This window comes from Lygodium microphyllum, chromosome 23 (genome assembly GCF_053477565.2).
Source record: "Lygodium microphyllum isolate KBCC chromosome 23, Lygodium_microphyllum_v1.1.10, whole genome shotgun sequence".
Lineage (NCBI taxonomy): Eukaryota > Viridiplantae > Streptophyta > Polypodiopsida > Schizaeales > Lygodiaceae > Lygodium > Lygodium microphyllum.
This window is the reverse complement of record NC_141157.1, coordinates 130114700-130139169: the sequence shown is the minus strand read 5'-3', so window position 1 is coordinate 130139169 and position 24470 is coordinate 130114700. Positions and strand designations below refer to the sequence as shown.

At 42.3% G+C, this 24470-nt stretch overlaps 1 protein-coding gene across 2 annotated transcripts; it reads right to left on the bottom strand.

The window, feature by feature from the left end:
• Positions 1–1245: 1245 nt before the first annotated feature.
• LOC148016744 (type II inositol polyphosphate 5-phosphatase 15-like) lies at positions 1246–5875 on the bottom strand. Of its 2 annotated transcripts, none has more exons than XM_087664089.1 (9): positions 5691–5875; positions 5395–5556; positions 3891–4980; positions 3598–3743; positions 3358–3434; positions 3110–3235; positions 2567–2892; positions 2249–2386; positions 1246–1770 (listed from the first exon to the last, which is right to left on the bottom strand). In XM_087664089.1, exons 3-9 carry the CDS (start codon positions 4830–4832, stop codon positions 1519–1521), a joined length of 2007 nt encoding a protein of 668 aa, XP_087520215.1. In that variant the 5' UTR covers positions 4833–4980; positions 5395–5556; positions 5691–5875; the 3' UTR covers positions 1246–1518. The 2 variants fall into 2 exon arrangements, with proteins under 2 accessions (XP_087520215.1, XP_087520216.1); XM_087664090.1 differs by having other exon boundaries at positions 3598–3740.
• Between the last annotated feature and the right edge of the window lie 18595 nt (positions 5876–24470).

Genomic DNA, 24470 nt, shown 5'->3' with positions numbered 1-24470 from the left:
CAAAGGGTAGTTTAGCATTAGAGCAATCGCATGGGACAATGGGAACGCTCTTCTTCCAATCCCAAAACAAGTAACCCCTTATTGTAAATTGATTTATTAACTTAACAGTAAAAAGCATATCAATTGGGATGAATATGAATGGGAGTTCCGATTTTCAAACTATCCGATCAAGTGTAATCCCTCCTAACAAAGAAGCCTACCCTTCTTTGGCTCTTTTTGCATCAAGGCCTATGGACAGGAGAGAGGGCCCTCAAGCTCAACATTGGTGAAGGCAAATGTCGATGATGCAAAACAAAAATCAAATCATTGATGCATCTGTTTATGAATTGTAAGCCAATAGAGAAGCTCTCAAATTCTTACAAGGGGTGATCAAACCATTTCATCCAATTGAATTGAATCGAAAAGAAATAATGTTGGGGGAGGCAAATGGCCTACCCATGCATTCTTTCTTTGGTCCATTTAGACATAAAGGAACAATGCTATGTTCAAAGGTAAATTTGACTTTTCTATGCATAGACTAGAAGTGGACTTTTTGTTTTAGGTCTCTCAGGCTCCTAAAGAAATTATCATTGAAGCTTCCAAACAATCAATGCAATAAAAAAGAAGATGGAGTTCTAGGAGCTTCAAGCCACAGTAGCTAAAAGTGGTGCTGACTGACATTAGCCCAAGAGGGTTCAACTTTGAAGGAGCTTTGAAGTAGCATGTGTCCTAAGATGCCATGAAAGATACTCCTAAGCACTATTGATGTATCTATCTCAGGTCGCCCTCTAGTTTTCTACAATGTACATCCCAAATTCCATGAGATTGAGAATATCTAGTTAGCTGAATATATGCCCCTAGCAATGGTACTCTCCCATTATATTGTCCATAGGCCCTTTTGTGTACAAGTACTTTTTCTCGCTACTTCTCATTGGGCAAAATTTATCTAATGTTGCTTTTCAAGGGAGCACAAAGGGGTTCATAGTATTGATCTGAGCTGGAATATCCTAATAGGGTTCCTTTACGGTGCAATATGAAAAAAGTTTCTATTGGGTAATGGTTTAGTCTAACCTTATTCAAGCACGCTAGGGTTCCTTTATACAAGAACTAACTATTCTACCAAGTTCTCAAAGCCAGTTTGTGGGTAGACAGCTGGTTATAAATAATGTTTCTACTTTAATATAACTTTACAGCCTCTTTTTGCCAAAAAAAAAAACAAGAAGAAAAAAGAACTAATTTGAAAGAAACTAATTCGTAGTTCCAAGATTCGCAGAAACAACTTTTATTAGCCAAATATATATTGTGACACGTGTCAAGCAACGCGGAAAAATTCCCTTTCCAGGCCTTTGCTGTACGACATATTGACGGCCCATTTCTTGACTCAACCTTGTGAGTTGTGACACGTGACAGTGTGAATGAAGGCTAGGCTTGCTTTTCCTTTGAATCATCAACTGCGGTACAGGCATGTATGTGTATGGATGGATGGATGGATGGATGGAGCGAGAGAGAGAGAGAGAGAGAGAGAGAGTATTCTCCTTTTCACCAGGGACTCAATGTAAATATTGCTTTCACTGGTCGATGGTCGGAGCTCTTAACAAAATCGATGGCATCGTAGCCGCAAACGTGAACCTTCAAGTAATATTCCTCCCCCTCCCTCTCCTCATCATGACCATGACCATGACCCTCCTCCTCCTCCTCCTCCTCCTCCGCTGCTCTTGTCGCCGTCGCCGTCGTCGTCTTCTTCTTCTTCACCTTGTACAGAATCCGATCCGTCCACGAGGGAACCCTCTCCTGCACTTACAGCAGAACCCATTATTATTATCATATTGTATTCCTTTACAGTATCTTCCGCGTCCGGAAGAAAACAAAACCCAACTAACACACCACACCCACTGCCACATTCCAAATTCCTCGCATTCATCACGTTAGCTGGCCTACTTGAAAATATTGCCGTTGGACTGAAGTGCGTGCAGAAACTAGAAGAGAAGAATCAAGTCTCGACTCTCAGTCTCAAGCGACAAATTTGGAGCTGCATTGAATGCCGCCCAACTTGAAGACATTTCTTGTTGCTGGCAATGTTAGTCTTCGAACATTAAAGCAATGATGACAATGACGATGATGATGAATCGATGATTCACCGAATCACCAGACTTCTTATTACTGGCCATGTTTCCAGAATATCAGAAGGGAATGATGGTGAATCATGATTCAGCACATGGTTAATATTACTTGCAGTATCTAGAAGAAATGATGGTTCCCAGTGATTCACCTTGGGGCTGGTATCGTAGTTGTCGGTTCCTACGTCGTATTTGTAAGTAGGGCGGAACGATAAGGGCCCCTCTCGGAAGCCCTGAAACACGTGGCCTCTTTGAATCTCCCGCCACAGTTGATCTCTATCCCAAAGGGACTGCAATGCAGCAAGATTATCATCATCATCATCATCATGGATTATTGCAGCACGATCAATGATCATCATCATCATCATAGATGTTATGTACTGTACAATCTTCTCTGACTAAGCATTGTTACACATAGTTTTAGTTACAATTACAATGTTTTGCATCATATATTATCTTATAGAATTTACCGTGTACAAGTTTTGCTGAATTAATGCATCTACCAAGCTCCTGTGATATTGTATCCTGTAGTTGAGATCACCCAACCAAACCACTAAATGGGCGCCTTCCACGATACTGTCAGCCCTAGACGGTGAATTGATGTCGCTGTTGTGATCGCTGTTGCTGCTGCGATATTGATAGGATGTGCAATCATCCTCATCGGCTAGTACCGCAGTGGAGGCATTCAAACAAGAGGACAAGCGAGGAGAGGGGGCGGCCGGCCGTGAAGAGCAGAACAATGACTGGCTGATTCGCTGGAATTGCGAGTTCCTCTCCTCTACGTTGCTCTCGTGAGCTGCACTGGCACGTCGTTTTGACAATACACACGGAGGTTATCGATGGGTTGCAAACTTGCAAGCACTTGTCCCAAGAAACCAAAAGAAACCTTGCGGTTGTACTATAATGGATGGACCCATTATCACAGATGGCGGATGGTGTATTCGAAAAGATAATAACTACAGAAGGCGGGCATTGTGTGTAGTGATGGAAATGGGTCGAACAGAATTACTTACGCGAGAGGTGAGATGCGATGAAGAGGAAGGTCGCGTCTTTGAATTTGAAAGAAACCGCGACAGCTCCCTTTTGCCGCCTCACTACAGCACCGAAACCTCCCCCGCTCACTTTATCAACCCGAACATCTGCGCGGCATTTCACAACGTCGGCGCCGAGAATCGGCAGCAGTAGTCCACTGAGATGAGCATACTACAGCATTTTAAAGCAAAAAAGAAAGATGGTATCAGAGCAGTAGGATTTTGGCAACCTTCGAGGTACGCCCCCAAAGCCGTTCTGCCAATGATGAAAAGCTGGAGAGATAGCATCGTTGCTGCCGCCACAAGACTGCGTTTGGAAACGAGCCGCCGCCCCAAACCGAATCATACATACATACATACATACCCAAAGGAACGTATCAGTGATGCGCCTCATTGATCGCATTTTATTTGTGATCATGTGCATGCTCTCCGATTCAGTGTCGTCGAAAATAACCAGAATTGTTCACTACCTGTGCCTTCCTGATCCGAAGGAGCTCAACAGAACAGTCTCTGCATCACAGCTTGGAACCTCTTGTAGACCCACCACCATCAAATCATATTGCTCGCACTCCAAGGAAGCGGCCAACCTTGCAAGGTCATGCAAAGCCGCCTTCTGCTATAAGTTGAATCCGTCCCCCGCCACAGAGTATGGTTGAGTGGTGAGCAAAAAATCAAGAGTTTTGCAATCGCATTTGAGGCCAATGCAATACGGGAGCTCAGAATTTTCAAAATTAAGGATCAGACCAAGATTAGTACCGCTTACCTTCCCGTTCATGTTCCATGTAAGTGCCAAGACCCGCAGCCGACCGTCGCAAACTGCTCTCGAAATGTGCTCGTTATGGAGCTGAGAAGGCGAAAATACTCCAGGTCTGGCGAGAATGTTGTGCTGCAAACAGCCACCATAATCGTCTTCATCTTCAGAATCTGATGATAAAATGGATGGTGGTTTGCGATCCACCATGGATTGCCTGCTTTTGATCATTAACAAGTGCTTCTTCTTATGTTTGTTATTGGAGGATGGGTTTGCAGAGACAGTACTACTAGTATATGTACTGGTGCAGGAATTAGCAGCTGGGGCATTAATGCTCGAATCCCAATGAGTAATAGCGGGGAGAATAATATGGAATGCTTTCGCGATCCCCTGCAGCGCCAAAAGGTCAGCCTCGACAGGTCCGTCGATTTTGCGCCTTCGGGCCGGACTCTTCTTCATCGTCACATAGTTAGTCTTAGTACTGACATCTTCTGCTCCCTCCAATTCGTCTTGCTCTCCTTCTTCGCTTTCCTCTCCTTCTTCGTATGCACTACATGACACATTCATACATTTGCTCCCTGTATTGGCGTCTGTGTCTGCAATGGACCTGTTAGTAACCTGTGCTTCCGTAGTAGGACTGCTCCTCCGATGCAGTCCTCGCTCATTTTTACTAGTTGACCGGCTTGACTGAGAATCGGTACTACAGCTCGACTGCCCCTCCACGCCTGGGTATAAGTCCTCTTCAGCTGCAGTATCGAACGATGCTAAGAAGCTCTCGTCATGACATAATGGCTGATGCTGAGGATGATAATGATGGTCACACTGACGCTTAATGACGTTCAGTTGGCCCGCTATCTGAGCGCATTGCGACCACATGCGGGTTTCCCTGTGCCGGAAGCAGGCATCCGGTCTGCAGATAATGCAGTTGCCCATCTCAACATTCCTGTTTGGCATGAATATACCGATATTGCTGACGAGGAGCCCATTTTCTTGGTCTGGCTACCTCATCCATGCAGCAGTGCAGGCCGGCTCAATGTCCGATTTCCACAGTGGCAGCAGAAGCTTCTGAAGGCAAGTACTTGACCAGGGCGCGAATCATTTTCTGCACAGCAAATCCGAGAAAAGTATCTTCAGCCCCACACTCTAGTACCTACTACGCACAAAACTGAAGTGATGCTTTCCGCATGTCTAGGATTAAAGAGTCACGAGGATACTAACTTCTAAGCTACCGTATAACCTCCCTAGCTAGCTAGAGGACAATGCAGTACTAAGTAGCATATAGATGCATTGTAGACTGCTTCATATTTATAAATCTTGCCTGCATTAGTTTAATTTAGTTAGTGCATTATGGAAACCGGCAAGTGGAATGAATACTGCTTGACGAAGCAGGATTGCTAAAAGCGGCTGTGATGTGGTTGAAGGCTATACGGTAGACCCGCCAATCGTACAGGGTAATACACTAGAGAAGAAGTAGAGGCAGCAGCAGCGAAAGATCAAAGGCAATCCAACTTCTTACCCACATGCGATGGCGAAGGGCCAACAAGCTAGCTAGCTGCTAGGATGAGATCAAATATGACAAATGGGATTCGTCTTAATAAATCATTCCTCGTAACATGACCAGCTAATTAGTCGTCGAACACCTCAGCTGCTTCTCTCTCTCGTCTTTTCAGCAGATGTGCTGTAAACAATAGACTAGTTATCAATGTAAGTATCCAATCCAATCCAGCTCATTGATGTTGATGCAAAGTCTTGTTAGTCACTTTCGACTAAAGGAAAATGTCTTCAGAGCCTTAGAGGACTCCCTTGCCGCACCTTATAATAAAATGAAACGACGCGTGTTACCGATGCACTTGCTTGCTAACACAACAGTCAGCAGGCAGCAGGCTCATCAGGACTCAGCAGTGGCAGTCAAGCACGGCAGCAGCATACAAAAAATATGTTGGCTGTTCAGGTTCCGAAGACATAGAAACAAAGAGACACAGAGAAAGAGACTCTGAGAGAGAGAGAGAGAGAGAGAGAGAGCGCTCTCAGAGAACATTCAAAGCGTCGATTCGTATAAGGAGCTTCTTGGGAAAGGGAACAGCAAAAGGCACTTACTTTGGTAAAGGCAGGAAAAGGAGTGACGTTGACCTCATCTTACTTGGTTGGACAAGGAAGAAGATTATTCTTAAACCTAAGGATTCAAGAGAGAGGGTCCAGGCTCCAGCCTCCAGGCTCCAGGCCCCAGAGAAGATGAGATAAAAAGCAATGTAGGTTACAGTACATGCCTATAATCCAAGTTCCAACAGCATCATCTGTATTACATCTCTGCAGCAGCTGCAACATCGACATGAAGTCCTTGTCATCCATGTAAAAGAAACGCCTGAATGCTGAAGATGGATGGGCCTGAGAAAAGGGGCTACTTGTGGTAGTACCATTATAGCAGTTACTAGCAGCAATTGCACTGTTCGTGATGATGTCCTCTTTCTTTTCTTTGGTTTTGTTGATGATGGGGCGTGCTAGCAACGACAGAACCAACATTAACAAATGAAAGTACATCTGCGAAAAAGATATCCCAGTCACCGCCATCGGTGAATACCTAGACTGTACATGACCTCTCTCTCTCTCTCTCAGAGTCTCTGTCTCTCTCGACAAGGTGAAATTTTCCTGCAGTCTTTTCATACTAAAAAACGAATGGTGAAAATGGAAAGGTAAAATACCAACTGAACTATATATGGTAGCCTAGTTTTTCTTAAATAAAGAAGATAGGCTTTTCTCTTTAGAAGTTTAACCTGTCTCTATCTACATCTACTAGTGCTCTATGCTAGAACCACGCAAGCACGGGTCGTCAAGGTGCCTCTAAAACGATGGTTTTTATCCCCCCCCCTCTCTCTCTCTGTCTCTCTCTCAATCAAGTAGCTATCCCTATGGCAAAGCCACTTATTTTATTAACCCACTCACTCGAGTTCAAATCTCCCTTTTTCTTACACCTATCCTAAAGAACCATGCGAAATGTAGAAATTGAACCCAATACCTTCGAATCACCACATGTTCAACTTCGCCAAACAATTGAGCTACATCTCCTCTAGTCATCACATTGGGTGTATTTGAAAGACAGTGTACACATATGGTTCCATGAACCATGCACCAAATTGCGGCTCTTTGATACATTAGTTACAACCACACTTCTCAATGGGGCAACCATTTGGGACCCAAGCCTCTATCACATGAGAAGACAACCACACTAACAGACCATGTGTTAGATATTCTTAATGCTTACCCTCATAAGGTGCCACAAATGATCCGTGGTATTCTAAGTTATGTTGGTAGTAACTCGAGGCACAATGTATCGAGTTGCGGGGTGTGAGAGTTATCAAGGACCCTTATTTTAGGGTTCGGGGGACCATAAAAGCAGCTATTGGCTAGGAGGTCTCAAGGGGGCCATTGGTTCCCCTAACGGGGGATTCGGGGGCAACGCTCTAAGCTCGATAATAAAGGGAAGATTCTCTTGCTAATTAGGAAAGATTCATTATATGAATGAATAGCCCAATCAAACTATCTTTCAAAGTCATCAAAGGAAGACCGTTCCAAAGCAATTGTTAATCTATCTTTTACCAAAGCAAAATTCTTTTAGCTAGCCTTAAGCTCTTTGCCTATCATATATGTGGATCACCACCTAAGCTTCATGGTGAAAGTGCACAGATGGATAGAGCCATATTTTTATCAATTTGTTTGAAATTAAAGAAGTATCTATTCTTCTAATATTTGATGTATATTCTCTACTCCTTGCTCTATTTATGTCTGATGTGCTGGATCAAAGAGGGACTTTTATGACCTCTCCCTCCCAAACGCACGATCTATTTTTCTCTCTCTTTTTCTCTTTGCAGTAAAATGTCACACTAGGTTTCCGTCCTTTTTTTGTCTAAGTACCATCACTATTTGCATCACATTTGCAGATGGTTGAGGGTTCCCCTCAACCATCTGCAAATTGGGCCAAGTTTTTCTAACTTTACCACTTTTGATTACAATATTCAATTATGTTTTAGGTGTGGAGACATGTGTATGAGTTGTGATTAAGCATTAGGCCCCTATTAATTGGTCACTCCAATCTATTAAGGTCTTAAGTGTGGGGACGTGTCCATGTTTGTCTATTTACATACCCTCATGGAAAAATTCCTTACAGACAATTTAAGTTTACCATGTCCTCCTTGATGGGGTCCTTCCCCACCCACCCGTCTTATTTTCCTCCCGTCTTGGGGTCGTGCCTTGCCCATTTGGATTTATCCCTTGTTTCATCAATTTTTCCATGTGAACGCACCCTACATTTACCAGAATAAAAATCTGACCTTAAAGCCCTACTTGTCCCTTTGAACTGGCCACTTTTCCTTTTTTGAATGGGAGCATATGGAGTAATAGCTAGTCATGATGATATCATGAATGATATGAGCAAAGAACTTAACCACACATGTGATCATTGAAGTAGATATGTGGGCAGCAATACCTATGGTGATTGAGGCCTTACTTTAGGTATTGACTTTCTTACATGGATTATGGGAGCTACCTAAGAATATATACCCATGACTAGTACTAGCTTAATCTAAACAATTAATAGTGGAGGGTAATAGACATTGCCGGTATGCTCAGATGTGTATTTGGATGAGTTTGCATGGTTTGTAGATTGTGGATGGGAGCATATGGAGTGACCGTTAGTCATGATGATGATAGGAAAGAGCTCAACCCCACATGAGATCATTAGACATTAGAAAAAATTTGGACTAAAAAATGGGCCTTTAAAAATAATATAGTTTAAGATGTGGCCATTTTGGATTGTCCAATAGGAAGGCTAGATGTTGACATCCATAAAAGGTGAATCTTAATTGATTCTTCTCTTAAGAGAGAGTCTATATTTTCATATTTAACTTTCATTTGAGAATTCTTTCAAATCTTGGGTTTTTAATTTAAAATAGGGGTTCTGGGGGATTAAACAAAGGGGTGAAAGAATAGTACATAAAATTTGAGTTTCTCTCCTCTTGCATTTCCTTTCCTTTATTAAGAAAATATTTAATTTTACTTTTTTTCCTCTCACGAAATCTATTTGATCCAAAAGTTTAGGAGCTGACTATTTTTCCTCTCTTGTCCATTTTGGTGATTTTATGTCTCCATTGAAGCTCTCTGGTGAGAGTAATTAGGGTTATGATCATTTTGCTTACCTCTCCACTTTCTTCTTCTTGTAGCTCTAGAATTTGGGCAAAACACAAGTGCCCATCAGAGATTTTTTAGCTCTAGGTTTGATCAGCAACATTTCAATCTTATCTTCAGCAGATCAGCTTATAGGTAGATTTACCCAATTTTGTGTTACTTTTATTCATGCAACTATCTAGATATTTTTTGTTAAAAGAAATTCATCAATTGAACAATTGTATCCTAGTTTTCTCATGTGTATGATTTCAATAGGTTTTGATGATCATAAGTTTCAAATCTATTGTTATTACTACAATCAATAGAGTAATGCAGATATTCTATCTTATAGGTAAATTCTCTCTTTTATATTGTAAAAACTCATAAATAATTAGTTAATTTGGTTATTATTAAAGTGCTATATTTCCGTGACGTGTAGATATTGTGTAAAGTTTAGGTAAAGCAGAAAACTCGCGATGCACTATTTTTCTGTGGTGGTGAGTGATTTCTTTGTGCGCTAGACAATATGGATCTGTTGGAAGTCAAGGTTAAAAAATCCTTTGATTTGTTGATCCTATGTTTCCATTTGGATCTCCATGTAAATTGGCTATGATCCATGAAACTCTTGTATCATATCATTCATATAATGCACAATGTATTGAGTCATAGAATATCTTAGGTATCAATCCAATATGCCTATTCAGACTTACGTGCCATGTGGTTGTCATCCTCCTATTAACCACTCTTTAATATTTAAATTTTTATACCATGTATTGAGTCAGATTAGAATTCTATTCATTAAAATGCAATTTCTTTTACAAAATTCTTTAGATGTTATTGTACTACTTTTTTCATTTTATTTCATGTAAATGGTATGATTAAAGTGATGCCTTGATATTGAATCCTTACTTTGTATCGATGTGCATACCTATATGTGTTTCGATATCAATGTTTGTGTCTATTTACAAAAGTGTAAACATCTCTTAATGCTATGTTGATTTGTATGGCATATTGGTGATTACTAGTTGGACCTAAGCTACTTACTGTTTAAAGCTTAACACATACTTCTTTATATCTATTGCCTAGGTTATAATGCCTGAGAGAAGAACAAGCATTCTCTCGATAGAAGTACATAATGGAAAAGATGAAGAAGGAACATAGATAATGTATATATATCATTTTTTATCTTGGGTATATATATGTCCAAGTATGAAGGGAGATTTCAAGGTGAAATCATTTGTAATTGTAGATATATCAAAGCACTAGAAGGGTAAAATTTTCTCTCTCAAAGAAAGAAAGGTTGATCCTCACCTTGTAACAAAGGCATTGGTACAATATGTATTCATACAAAAGAAAATACATATTGCCCCCATTGTAATTGTTCAACAAAACATTGCAAACAATAAGTCTTTATAGCACATTGAAAACTAGTAATTTCATGATATCTATGTAATTAATTGTCTTGTAGTTATAGAAGTATACCATTTAGATTATTGTGAGTGATAGAATATCAAGAGTTTCATAGGTTCTTTTAAGTATAATCATCTCGAAATTGGTAGACTACTCTCTAAGGAGTATACAACCAAGTAGCTTGTAGAGAACCTTGTATTTTTCTAGGACTCCAAGTACATATTGCCTAAGGAAGGTTGAGAATATGAAACCCTTGAGTTTATACATGTATCAAATCTTAATAGCATAGAATGTGTAGTAGTGACATTTTGCATATGTGTAGCACAAAAAATTTGGTAGACATATTGAACTCTATAGCCAAGCATTGGCTCAAAGAATGTATGCTTAAGTTGGTTCATATCGATTGTATTTTTTACATATATGTTCAAGAAATGTGAGCGTTTAAGACATATCAAAAGTACGTACACCATGAAAAGTGCATCGGAGGATTATGTAATGAGAATTTTAGGCAAAACTTGGACATAAAAAATCACCATAGTTTTGACATGGTAGAGTGTCGAGTCACAACAAGAGATATGGATTTCAAGGAAAATTTTACTCTCTTAGTCGACTATTTTATTACTTTAGGATGGATCAACTAACTTTCCTTTCCAATTGCGGATACTTTGTCACATGACAGAATTTATGTCTAGTGTTCAAGTAGATGGAAGATGCTGAAGGGTGAATTGTTGTACCTCGATCAAGATACACGTGAAAAACAACTATGGATGTCATTGTCATTTGTGAGGGATGTGAGTCCCAAGTATTGGAGATTGGAGGATGATTGACCCTTGAGTAAAATGCACCAAGAAAATCACAATATTAATAGAGAATCCACCTAGTAAATTTTATTTTAAATTAGATAGTAAGAGGATATTTGAATGCTAAGCTGAGGGTTCTATTACCAGTAAAAAGTGTGTGGCTCCACATATTTTAGAAATTATAGTCTCCTTAAATTTTTAACTTTACAAGTGGTAATATCCAATACTTGTAAACTTTCAGATTTTTTTGGCTAATGAAATATTATTGCTTTGCAAAATCATACACTTATAATAGTTTAAATTTGTGTTATTTTTTAAGTTGGCATGTGTCTATGTAATTATATTCACAACACTATTTGAACATGTGTATATGTATATCACTATAACGAAACAAAGCAATAGCGAATCCGATTAGCGACGCAAAATAGCGGCGTCGCTATTAGCGTCGCAAATGCAACGCAAATAGCGACGCTCCACAGAGAAAAAAAAGCGAGCCGAAACCCGAGCGCGTTTCATTTTGCGCATTCGTAAAATTTAGAGAGAGAGAGAGAGAGAGAGAGAGAGAGAGAGAGAGAGAGAGAGAGAGAGAGAGAGAGAGAGAGAGAGAGAGAGAGAGAGAGAGAGAGAGAGAGAGAGAGAGAGCGACCGTTTCGCATAGAGGGTGAGAGAGGGAGAGGAAGAAAGCTTGTCACCGCCGCCGCCATCGCCGCCGTCGTTCGCGAAGGAGAGGAGGAGTTGCCGTCACGAAGAGGAGCCGCCAAACCCTCCTGCAAATCTTAATGGTGATCCATTCTTTCTCTCTCTTACTTGTTTAGGGTTTAATTTGTGTATATTGAGAGAGGGAGAGGAAATGAGAGAGAAAGAGAGGGAGAGGGAGAGGAAGGGGGAGGAAAGGGAGAGGGAGAGGGAGGGGGAGGAAATGAGAGAGGGAGAGGGAGAGAGAGTGCATTCTCTCTCTCTTTGACTTTTTTTAAATATAATTTGTGTATATTGAGAGAGGGAGAGGAAATGAGAGAGAAAGAGAGGGAGAGGGAGAGGGAGAGGGAGAGGGAGGAAATGGGAGAGGGAGGGGGAGGGGGAGGGAGGGAGAGAGAGAGAGGGAGAGAGAGGGAGAGGGAGAGGAAGGAAATGGAAGAGGGAGGGGGATGAAATGAGTGAACAAGAAGGAGGGAGAGTGCATTCTCTCTCTCTTTTATTTATTTTTGTATGATTTGTGTATATTGAGAGAGGGAGAGGAAATGAGAGAGAGGGAGAGAGAGAGAAAGAGAGGGAGAGGGAGAGGGAGAGGAAATGGGAAAAGAAGAGGGAGGGAGAGAGAAAGAGAGGGGGAGGGAGGGAGAGGGAGGGAGAGGAAATGAGAGAGGGAGAGAGAGGGAGGGAGAGGGAGGGAGAGAGAGAGAGAGAAAGAGAGGGGGAGGGGGAGGAAATGGGAAAGGACGAGGGAGAGAGAGGGAGGGGGAGGGAGAGAGAAAGAGAGGGGGAGGGAGAGGAAATGAGAGAGGGAGAGGGAGACATTAAACATAATAGGGAAATGAGAGAGGGAGAGGGAGAGAGAGAGGGAGGGAGACATTAAACATAATAGGAAAATGAGAGAGGGAGAGGAAATAAGAGAGGGAGAGGGAGAGGGAGAGGGGGGAAGATGAAAACATAATAGGAAAATGAGAGAGAGGAGAGAGAAAAAATGAGAGAGGGAGAGGAGAGAGAAAAAGAGAAAAAATCATTAAACCTAATAGAGAAAGAGAGAAAGAGAGGGTGAGGGTGAGAGAGGGAGAGGAAATGAGAGAGGGAGAGAAAGAGAGAAAAGTAAATAGGACCTTACGATAAGCTCATCTTAGGCTCATAGGGGTTAGACCGATCCTCAACAAACCTAAGGGATATATGGCTAGAGAGCCCTAGCATACTTGTGCCTCCTAGCATAATGTTCTTCTTGCAAAGAGATCTCTCATACATGGGGCTTGTCCTAGTCTCCACCACGCAAATATACAACGAGGGAAATCAGCCTATCAGTATGAAAAACATTTATTTTTCATAACGTAATCCCATAAATAACTTTGGATATTCCATAAAAATCAGTCTATTCTTAAAAAGACAAATACAGAAAACTAAAACAACATCATTCATATGCTTCGCAAAACTAAAACAGCATCACCACAAGATCTCTTAAGAAACTCATATTTAACTATCAATTTTAATTAATAAATATAATACAAAATCACTTGCAAGGAAGGACACTCTTTTATCATTAACCCTCTTTCTTCCTTAGAATAGTCTTAGGAACAAATTTCTGCTCTAACAAGCATATATTTGAGCATAATAACTATTCTAAGGTTTATTCCATGAGTAGTAGTAGTATATATGCAATCATCAAGCTAGAGATCATGCTTTGGTATCTGTGGAGATCCCAATCTCATGCCCTCATAGAGATTGTAGTGTGCAATAGTGTGGAGAGAAGATGGGTGAGTTATAAATGGTAAAGGAGAATTCTATTGATGATGGAGAGAAGATGAGGTGAATCACCCGAGCTATTCTTAGTGAGTGCAACCTACCCATAGTCATGGTCATCGTGGTCGTGGTCGTGGTCATGGTCATGGTCGTAGTCGTGGTCATGGTCGTGGTAGTCGTAGTCGTAGTTGTGGTCGTGGTCGTGGTCGTAGTCGTAGTCGTATTCGGAGTCGTGGTCGTGGTGGTTGTGGTCGTGGTCATAGTCATGGTCGTGGTCATGGTCATGGTCATAGTCATGGTCGTAGTCATCGTAGTCGTGGTCGTGGTCGTGGGTCATGGTTGTGGTCGTCATAGTCATAGTCGTGGTCGTGGTCATGGTCCTGGCTATGGTTATAGTCATAGTCGTGGTCGTAGTTGTAGTTGTGGTGGTGGTGGTAGTCGTAGTCGTAGCCGTGGTCATAGTCATCGCGGTCATGGTCATGGTCGTAGTCATAGTCATAGTCGTGGTCATGGTCATGGTCGTGGTCGTAATCGTAACGTAGAAAAAGAGAGAGAGATGGAAGGAGAGGATAACAATTTAAGAAAGAAAAAAAAAGAGAGAGATGGAAGGAGAGGATAACAATTTAGGAAAAAAAAAGAATGTTAACAAAAACAAATTGTTTGTTGTAACGTAGACAAAATGGAAAACGATGAAGGTTCTGTTGTTCAAGATTGGGAGGTGTATCTTAATCAGTGTGTTCCATGTCCTCGCTCTCAATGCAAGCTGGCAATTAGACGAAAACGTCGATTGTCTATAGAACACGTACGATGATTTGGCGAGTTTCAATCTGAGATCATTGATCAGGCGATTGCGGATTTTCAACAAATGGTAAGAAAAGTTAATATCAATCATGCAATATACTTGCAAGCTAATTGAATACCATATACAATAAGATTGGGTCTGGGTGGTAAATTTTCTATCCAAGGAGGTGATGTCTCATCCCAAGGAGGAGTGCACCCTTTGCAGCCAATTAGAAGAGTTTGTGGGCGTGCGATGGATGGAGTGCATGAGCCAATCCACCACTTGCAAGGCCAATCTATACCGTCAATGCCAGAGGAGACAGGCAACCTTCCAAATCTACCTACAATCTTGGAGCCTGAGATGGAGGCAATGATCGATGCATTGATTTCCATGGATGTCGAGACTTCTGATCCGCTTAGAGAGGAAGCATCCATACCATTATATGATGGGTGCCAAGTATCTTGCCTGAAGACACTAATTGTACTCTTAAGTGTGCAAGCAAAATACAGGTGGAGCAATGCGAGTGTGACTGAGTTGTTCAGGTACCTTGTACATATACTTCATTGATTTTTTTTTCGGCACTATTATTAAAAATATTGTGCTTTTTCAAGGTGTTTATGATTTTTTTAAGGTTATTGAAATATCATATATTACCACCTGCAAATACCATGCTTGAGTCTCGTGATGATGCATGACATGTTTTACGAAAGCTTGGCATGGACTACAACAACATCCATGCATGTATAAAACGATTGCATACTGTTTCGATGAGAATATGAGACTATGGAGACATGTCCAAAGTGTCGTGCTCATAGGTATCGACAGGACTTGCAAGGGCAAACCATTCCTCAAAAATTTCTCAGACACTTTTTGCTTATTTCCCGCATAAACCACATGTTTTCGTACATCCAGCATGGCGAGCTTGACAACGTGGCATGCGCAGAATAGGTCCACGCATGGAGTTCAACGAATATCAGTGGATTCACGCGCATAGAGCTACATTGACTCTACCTTCCCAGGCTTTGCTCGAGAGCCAGGAATCTTCAACTCGGTCTTGCAATGGATGGCGTGAACCCATTCGGTCTGCGCTCAACTTCTTACAGTGTGTGGCCTATAGTCTTTGTCAACTACAATATCCCTCCATGGCTTTCTACGAAGAAATGACATCTCATCCTTAGCTTACTCATCCCCTATTGCTACAAAGTCAAAAATATGGACCTGTATCTTCGTCCATTAGTCGATGAGCTTAAGATTTTGTGGGAGGAGGGGATCACCATGCAAGATATGAGCAAGCACAATGGTCAACGGTCTGCCAATATTCGAGCCATTCTCATGTGAACGATGTATGACTTTCCGGGATTCAGAGAGTGCTCAGGTGAACATGCCTCCGTTCTCGTTGGTAATATCTATATTTTATCTCGTTCAAGCTTGTATTCACTGGGTCGTGGTATTGGAATAGGTCTGGTTACCTTAGGTTATCATGCATGTCCATTGCGCGGGCCACAGTTAGACTCCCAAAGGTCACGAACTATGAAGAAGATGGTATATCAAGGACACGCCGCTTTCTTGCCAGAGGATCATGAACTCAGGGAAGGTTTTCTTGGATAACCTCCAACACATATGAACGCCGCAAGCTGGTACGAGCTGAAAATGGTCCATAGGAGTCACATCCAAATGAAATGCGACGGTTCTTAGTTTTCTACGAGTTGCCATATTGGACCCACTTACAGGTCAACCACTTGTTGGATCCCATATATATTTTCAAGAATGTGGGCAGCTTGCTATGGGACCATATCACATGAAAGAGAGACACTATAGGGGCACGAATGGATTTGAAGGAGGTAGGTAAGATGGAGCGCTTTGCTCGCAGTCGAGTACTGACGGTCGCGTGCAGCTACCTCACGCCCCTTAGGTTTTGTCTACTAAAGAAGAGCACATTGTGAAGCAAGTAGTCAAGTTTATCCGCACTCCGACGGGTATGATGCGTTCTCTCAGGTCTGCATTTTCTAAAGACGACCAATTATTAGGGCTAAAATCCCATGACTGGCATAAGATATGTCAGGTTTGTACTACGAATGGATTGTAATTGGCATGCGCATTTTGCTATTTGGAGTGTAGCCATTATTCATAATGCTTTCTCATTTGTGGCAGTTTGTACTACCAATCGCGATTGCAGGATGTCTTACTCCAAAAATATGCAGGGCCATTTACAGGTTGTCGATTTTGGTGCAATGGATCTTACAGAAGGAGATTAAGACATCCTCTATTGAATCTGCAAGGCGGGGAGTAGTGGAGACGGTTTGTCTCTTTGAGAAATACCTGCCTACCAACATGCTCATGATACAAATCCACCTTCTTGTGCATCTTGTAGATGAAGTGGAGATTGCTGGACTTGTCCATACGCGATGGATGTTCTTCTTGGAGCGCTTCATGAAAACACTGAAAGGCTTTGTGCGACAACGACCTCGGTCAGAAGGTATCATGGCTGAAGGTTGGTTGGTGTCTGAGGCGCTAGTGCATATTTCACAATGGCTACCAACGGTGAATCCAGACAACAAAATGCTATGGTCACTGAAGGACGATGATAGACTAACTGGAGATGTGGTGGTTGGAAATGGGGTAGAAAAAAGAATGGATGCCTCAATGGAGGAGAAGATGAATCGCTTTTGTATGTTGCACCATGCCTCTACGGAGACGTGGCTCGCCAAGTAACAGATCGCTAGGCAAGATCGAGAGGAAGCGCGATCTGAATTCTGATGTAGTACGCGTCATCAGCTGATTCGATATCCCGAGGGCATGGAGGAGATGCCGTGATTCATGTCAACGCGATGGTTGCATGGAGCTTTGACCACAGCGTCTCGCGAAGGGACAGAGGTTTCAATGGAGGAGTGGGAATTCTCGAGGGGATGTAGTCCAAAGGTGATGAGGTGTTTAGGATTTATCGTATCTATATTTTATTTGCGATATCTAATTTGAGTGTTTCAATGTATAGTACAAAATATATAGTACAGCATGGTTGTGTGGACGGCATTTTCGCATGGAGTGTATTGACAAAATGCGCTCCACAATGGACTGTGGTATCATGGCAAGGTTCGAGCAAGAGAGCCAGCGACGAGCAATGGATCCAAACACGGTTATAGATGAGATGGAGTATTTTGGAAACTTGCAAAGTATTATTACGATGGATTACCGTAGCTTCTCCATGATACTATTCGATGTGCAGTGGTTCAAAGTCGTACTTGGAGAAGCTGGAGCAACAGTTCAACGAGGTCCATCTGGATTTCTCGAAATAGATTCCGAAAAAAAATGGACGGATTTGTGCGACACCTTTGTGTTGCAGGCCCATTATGAACAGGTGCATGGACTCATTTGTTTGTTAATTGTATTATGACATGGTACATGTCACAATAGTTTAAACTCTCTTGTACGTGTTTGTGGACAGGTAATCTTCTATCCAAACCCTCGACAACCTCGATGGTGGTATGTTATACCTTCAACTCCCCGAAGTGCAAGAGTATATGATCAAAGCAATGTTTAGAGCATAGATGAAGACAATATGCAAATAGAGGGGTCGATATTGCAAGGGGTGGAGGCCACCGAAAGCTTGGAGCCGGCATCGGCTAACAATGATGGAAATATAAGAGTCCAAGAATTCTTTGAGAATGAGGTGGACTCATCCTTTTGTGGTGACATGTCTATCGACCTTCTAGTGTATGCGGAGTTGTGTCAAGAGATTGACATGGGATCATAGGATACTTCATACTTGGAGCATCCATTTACTCAATTTGTTGACCAATCGCTTATAAGGGTACATAAGATATGCATTTTAAGTGAGATCTTTTTTTAAGGATTTATATTACTGTGCTTTGTATGATTTAAATTGATTATTCTAACATTATTTTTTATCTATGCAGGTGACATTTTGAGGATGAATCGAGGGATGAGCGATGAGGAGTTACAGGATATCTTCATGCGCATGTCTCCAGACCATATCGCGAGATTCAGAGACCTGGCAGACCAGAAGTTGTCTCGGTCTTTGTCAGGCCACTCTGCTAGATCTACTTCAGTGTGATCGGATGCTTTAGCTTTGAGAAGACAAGCTCGACGCTCCAGACTTGGGCCAGAGGGAGGGAGTGCTTCAAGGTCAAGGGGATGCTGTAGAGATACGGAGGCAGTGAGCCCATGGTCGACACGGGATACAGGTGGGACTCCTCGCTCTCATGGTGGTTCCAAGGAGCGTGGCTCAGGCTCAGGTGGATGCTGTGGAGGCACGAATACGGTGTCTTCGTCTCGTCGTTCAGCTGGAGGTGACGCCACACCTGTGCGGACGTCTACTCTAGTTACTCTGGCTTTTGCTCAGCCATTTGTAGGTGGCACCTCTATGGGTGCCATTCCAATAGATATTATCCTGGTCGGTACACCGGATGCATAGGGGTCTCTTGGATATACCCATGAGCATGGACGCAGATGGGAGAGGATCCATCTTAGGCATACCCTAGGGGAATATGCATATCTAGTCGATGATAGGTCAAGAGCCATCATCATGAATGATGAGGGTGATGGCTCACATGAGAGAGTTGTGCCAATAAGTTTTTCGGCACAACGTCTTAGATCATTGGAAGAACATACTGGAGGGGAGCAAGGACTACGGAGGGGAGCAAGGACTATATAGTAGCATCCTTGCATGAGGAGTTTCCGATTCCAGCCTTAGTAGATAGATTTTCTACGGGCTGGATGATGGATTGCATGCGCGCATATATGTCACATAGACGATTCGATGCACGCAAGGCAATCAAGAGTGGGGCTGCAAAGCCCGGGTGGTTAGACGCAGACGATTGGCGCCGATTGAGGGAGGAGGCTACAGATTCTCCAGGACATTGGAGTCAGTAGAGTGAGGCAGCGAGGGCACAACTCGAGGCTGGAGTGGTCCATCATCTTGGGAGTGGCGGCCAAAGGACATATTTGAAGGACTTTGTAAGTTTTTCTTTTGTTTTGCTTGTTTATTTTTCTGTAATATCCTTTGTACTAACAATCATATTTCTAACCGTTATCATTTTGCTTTCTTTGTAGCACTCCATTACAAATCGTGATCCGGCCGGCCTTGGGACTCGATATGCAGAGAGGCATGGTCTCACTTCATTGATTGACCGATTATATAGATGCAGTGGCCCTGTAAGTCACTCATCTTTCTTGTTCGTAGTTACCATGTTTAATTAGAATGCATTATTGTATGGTGGATTCATATGTTGTTGTTTCTTTTTTTTGCAGAGTCCGTTCGATACTCCTTTGCGGTGGGACGAGCTTTCGGATAGCAAGGATATGTAGCTCGCCCTTGGATCCCTGGAGCTCACACACCTTTATTTTTTGGTCGCTTGATCTGTGTAGACATTTTCTATGTATTAGTGATATCTTGTCATGATTGTACCAATTGCTTTCATTATGCGATCATGTATTTATTTATATATCAGTGTTATGATTTCAGTATACTTTGCTTTTGTTTGCACGAGCATTGTACACAGTGCAGAAACTATTTTGTATGGCTCAAATAAAGCAAACAGTGCTATATGTGGTAGGGCAGCTTGCCTTGCCACAATTTTTTTTTTCCTGTTATCGTCGCTATTAGCGTCGCAAATTTACTGCTCACATCGTTATTGGCGTCGTTATTCTCGTCGCAAACTGTCGGTATCAGCGTCGCTATTGGCGTCGATATCAGCGTTGCATTACTGACGCTGATACTGACTGTTCTACGGCGTCGCCAATAATGACGCTTTTTGCGACAACGGGGAAAATTTTAATTATTTACATTTTCGTCGCTTTTAACGTCGGTATAAGGCCTATATCTTGTAGTGTATGTAGTTTAAATTTTGAAATTAGATGCATGCATCCAATTGCACGTCGAAGGAGAAAAACACCTATCTTAACTTTGATTTTTTTGAACACCTATATATATATATATAAAATCAAGATAAGATGCATAAATCCAAGCATTTACTTAGGGATGGAAAGAAGATACCTCGGAATCCCTTTCCATGGTAATTGATAGAGTACGTGTGTATTTTTACAATTTACACTGAAATTTTAAATATGTGTAACATCCTTTTGTTGACATCTAACAGACACATACATACCTATGTAATGAGGGTGAAGAGGGGACTCCCATATCCTTATAGGGGCTCCTTCTAGGTTATAGCCTTGATGCAACATGCAATTGTCATATCAACATATTTATATATGCATGTGAACTTTACAAATACGTTAAGTAAAGCAATAACTAAATATCATATATGAACAGTCTTTTAACGGTTTAAAACTTAGGATTTTTAAGGTGAAACTACTTTAGTTCTTGTTTTATTGTTTTATTTCACACTTCATTTTTTAATTTCTTTACATCCACCACATCCCTCCTCCTTGTTGCAATGCATCCTCGTGTGCACTTTGACACATGGATGGATCCATGAGACTCTCTTTGCCATCTAGATGATAAGATCTTTGACGTCTTCTTAAAGAACTTCAACCTTGAAAATGTGCTCTTACTATTGGATCTCCCCCTTTAGGTCTTGGAAGACTTTGTGACCATCGCCACTACTTACATATACCACATCATTGATAGATCTCACATGACTTGGGTGCCTTTGGAATAGCTCATGGTATTTCAAGCAAGGAAGAACAACCAAAAAGTGGTGAATAGGTGTTTGGCCCATGTGGATCCTTTGCATAGAGTATGCATTTCTCTAATGGCTAATGCACTAGGTACAATACAACACCTTTGGAGCTCATGGAGCATATTTATGCATTGATGATTTAGTTCTTTGTGTTGGATACACCCATAGAGGATGACATCAATGAAAATACAACTCCACAGGTTGTTGCTCTCACATACAAGGGAGAAGACCTAATTGAAGAGCCAATAAATATTCAAGAGAATGTCAGGTGTGGCGGTGGAGCAAGGGCTGGCTCTCGCAATGCAATCCTCTTTAGAAGAGCCACAAGTCAACAAACCCAACCTTGCCTCCTTGACATGCATTGATGGCATGCAGTGCTTGTAGAGCAAGGGTTAGCTCTCACAGTGCAATCCTCTTTAGAAGAGCCACAATTCAACAAACTCAACCTTGCCTCCTTGATGACACCCATTGATAGCATGCAGTACTTTGCTTCTATTGGATCTACTGCAATACTTGGAAATGAAGGAAAAAGAGTTGTTCTCCATCCTAGTTATAGATCCGATGGACATAGATGGGTAGTAGTTGGAAGGTGGGATAGGTGTAGCCAGATGGCTTTTTTGAGTTTGTATACAAGCCCTTGTTGTGGGGGATGGTGTTGGGTGGATTGCGGCCTTGAAATTGAAGATATAGTTAGTGCAAGTCCTTCCCTGATGCTGACCTGGAGTGAAATTGTCCCTTGAATATGGTGTTGGATGAATCTCCCTCTTGCCAGCCGAGGTTGCAACGACACGAGTGGAACCTGGCTTTTTCCCATTCCCTTCAAGTTTCCTTATCTCTTCACCTATGTTTGTTTAGAGTTCACCATTCACATAGGAGGAAACCTGTATTCCTCATAAAATGAATTACAGTGCGCCTCACGTTTTCCTTACGAGAGTCTTCAAAGGTTCTCCTTCATTCTTGAGAGAGCCTTGCTAGAATATTCGATGCTTACCATCATCCTTGAGAGAGTATCCTTCATCTTTGACAGGGCCTTCCTCATCCTTGAGAAGAGGACCTCGTCACAGTGGGTGAAACTCCCTCTTTTTCTGAGCTTGTCTTGTCTTGCATTGTTCCAAATGAGCTTCTTCATTCACTTTTTGACTTGGGTTGCCTTGGTCTATATCTATTGTGTTTCATATGCATGGTGACATGTGGTATAAGATGACCCCCCTCCTAGACGGGTGCTAGTTCTAGGACACTTGTGGTTTGGAGTTGATGAAGGTTTGTTGATTTAAAAGGGCGGTTGTGTGAGTCGATGATGATGGGGTCTTGGGGCTATTGGTCCTGGGAAGAAGCTGATCAATCGTTTAAGGTGTTGGAGACTGGGAGCACATTGCATGGATGATGGGGTCTCTGACACGTTGGGGGTTGGAGCCTTGTTTGTACATGAAAAGAAAAGAAGGTGCACTACTTGGGGGTGTGTCTGCTTTGCCATGTGGTGCATTGTGCTTGTGCTAGTGGAACTAGGAGTTGGGTCAAAACCATAGGCAAAGCCTGGGTGTTGTCTCCCACTTGAGGACCTAGTTTGTGCATAAGGGAGGTGTGGTGCATGTAGCTTGGGGTGACAGGTCTACTAACCATAGGGGAGTGTTACCTCCCTAGATATATCTTGCCCTTGATGTGCCGTAAGCATGAAGTGGGAAATCAAAATGAGGCTAGTGGGTTAGGGATGGAGCTGACCGAACGAAGCCACTAGATGCACCTAGCTTGAGAACCCCTAGGTGCAGTGACTATGGCCTGTGTGGTGTAAATTATTGTTTGTTACGACTTCTTCACTTTTCATCTTTGTTTTTTTTTCTTTCTTTCTTTCTTTTTCTTTCACGTTCATTTTTTTTATTTTCTTCTTCTTCTTCTTCTTCTTCTTCTTTTTAAAAAAAATTACATAGCCAAGATGAGAGCTAAGATTCATTGTTTGAGTGGGGTGGAGAAGGGGACCTAAGAGGCTTATTTAGGAATTGCCAACTCTGTAAGTACCCTTTGAGGTGGTTCAGGTGGACTTGCAAAGTGGTGGTAGGATGAAATGGATTATTACAATGTGTTAACCCTCAAACAAACGAAGGTGGATAATCTTGAAAAGCTAAAGCAGAAGACAAAGATAAAGGCCAAGGCAAAGAGAAACGGAAGACAAAGACGCACAAGGAGAAGAGTCCTAAATAAGGGAGAAAGGTGCACAAGGAAAAGCGCAAGTCAAAACTTTTGTAAAAGAGCGTAAGCGCATCATGGTTTAATTCAAGGAGTGCCCGGTGCAATTTGTAAATGTAGGCGGGCGGTGGAAAGAAAGCTAGGAAGATAGAACGACAATGGGAAAAAGGGCCTAGGCTACGGCCGGCCATGTAAAAAAGGGGAAAAGGGGATGACCGCCCAAAAGGGATTTAGGTTTTTGTATATAAAGTTGAAAAGTGAATGAGAAGCTCATTCTGGGTGTGTGGCCAAAAGTAGCTCTCCTCTTCTTCTTCTTCTTCTTCTTCTTCTTGCTTGCTTGTGAAAGGTGAGAAGGATCGAAGCTTGCACGCGAGCTATGGCGGGAGAGCAAGAGCAAGAAAGAGAGAGACAAGAAATGGGAACTCCAACAGTCACAATGTGTGACCGGGCCTTCCTTTATTCAAACTGTCACTAAAAGAATAAAGAATAAAGTGACGTGACGGGCGCCCGCCACCTGCAGTGTGTAGTGGCGGGTACTGTCAGTGTAGTAATACACGGGGCAGCACGGCGGAGGCGCCTTTACCCCCAACAACCTCCCACTTAAAGGCGAATCTGCCCTAGTGAAAGAGAAAAGAAAAAAAGAAAAGACAGTACAAATGTACATAGGTACAAGGGATGAGGAAAGGCGACATCTCATCCAACGCCCATCAACCTCCTGAGGAAGGCAAAGCGCTCAGTAGTGAGGCTCTTCGTGAGCAGATCTGTAGGATTCTCGTCAGTGGAGATCTTGACAAGGTCAACAGACCTGTCCTCCACGACACCACGTATGTAGTGATACCTCACCTCAATGTGTTTCGTCTTCGCATGGAAGATCGGATTCTTAGCCAACTGAATGGCACTCATAGAATCCGAATGCAGTGTAGGTGTAGCATCAATCCCAAGGTCAGCAACTAGACGGCCTAACCATATGGCCTCCTTGCAAGCCTCAGTGGCTGCAACATAATCGGCCTCAGTGGTAGACAAAGCCGTACACTTCTGAACCCTGGACATCCAAGAGATAGCCCCTCCAGCATAGGTGAATATATAGCCAGAAGTGGACTTCCTACTATCTGCATGTCCTGTATAATCGGAGTCAGTGTACCCCACGACCCCTGTATCC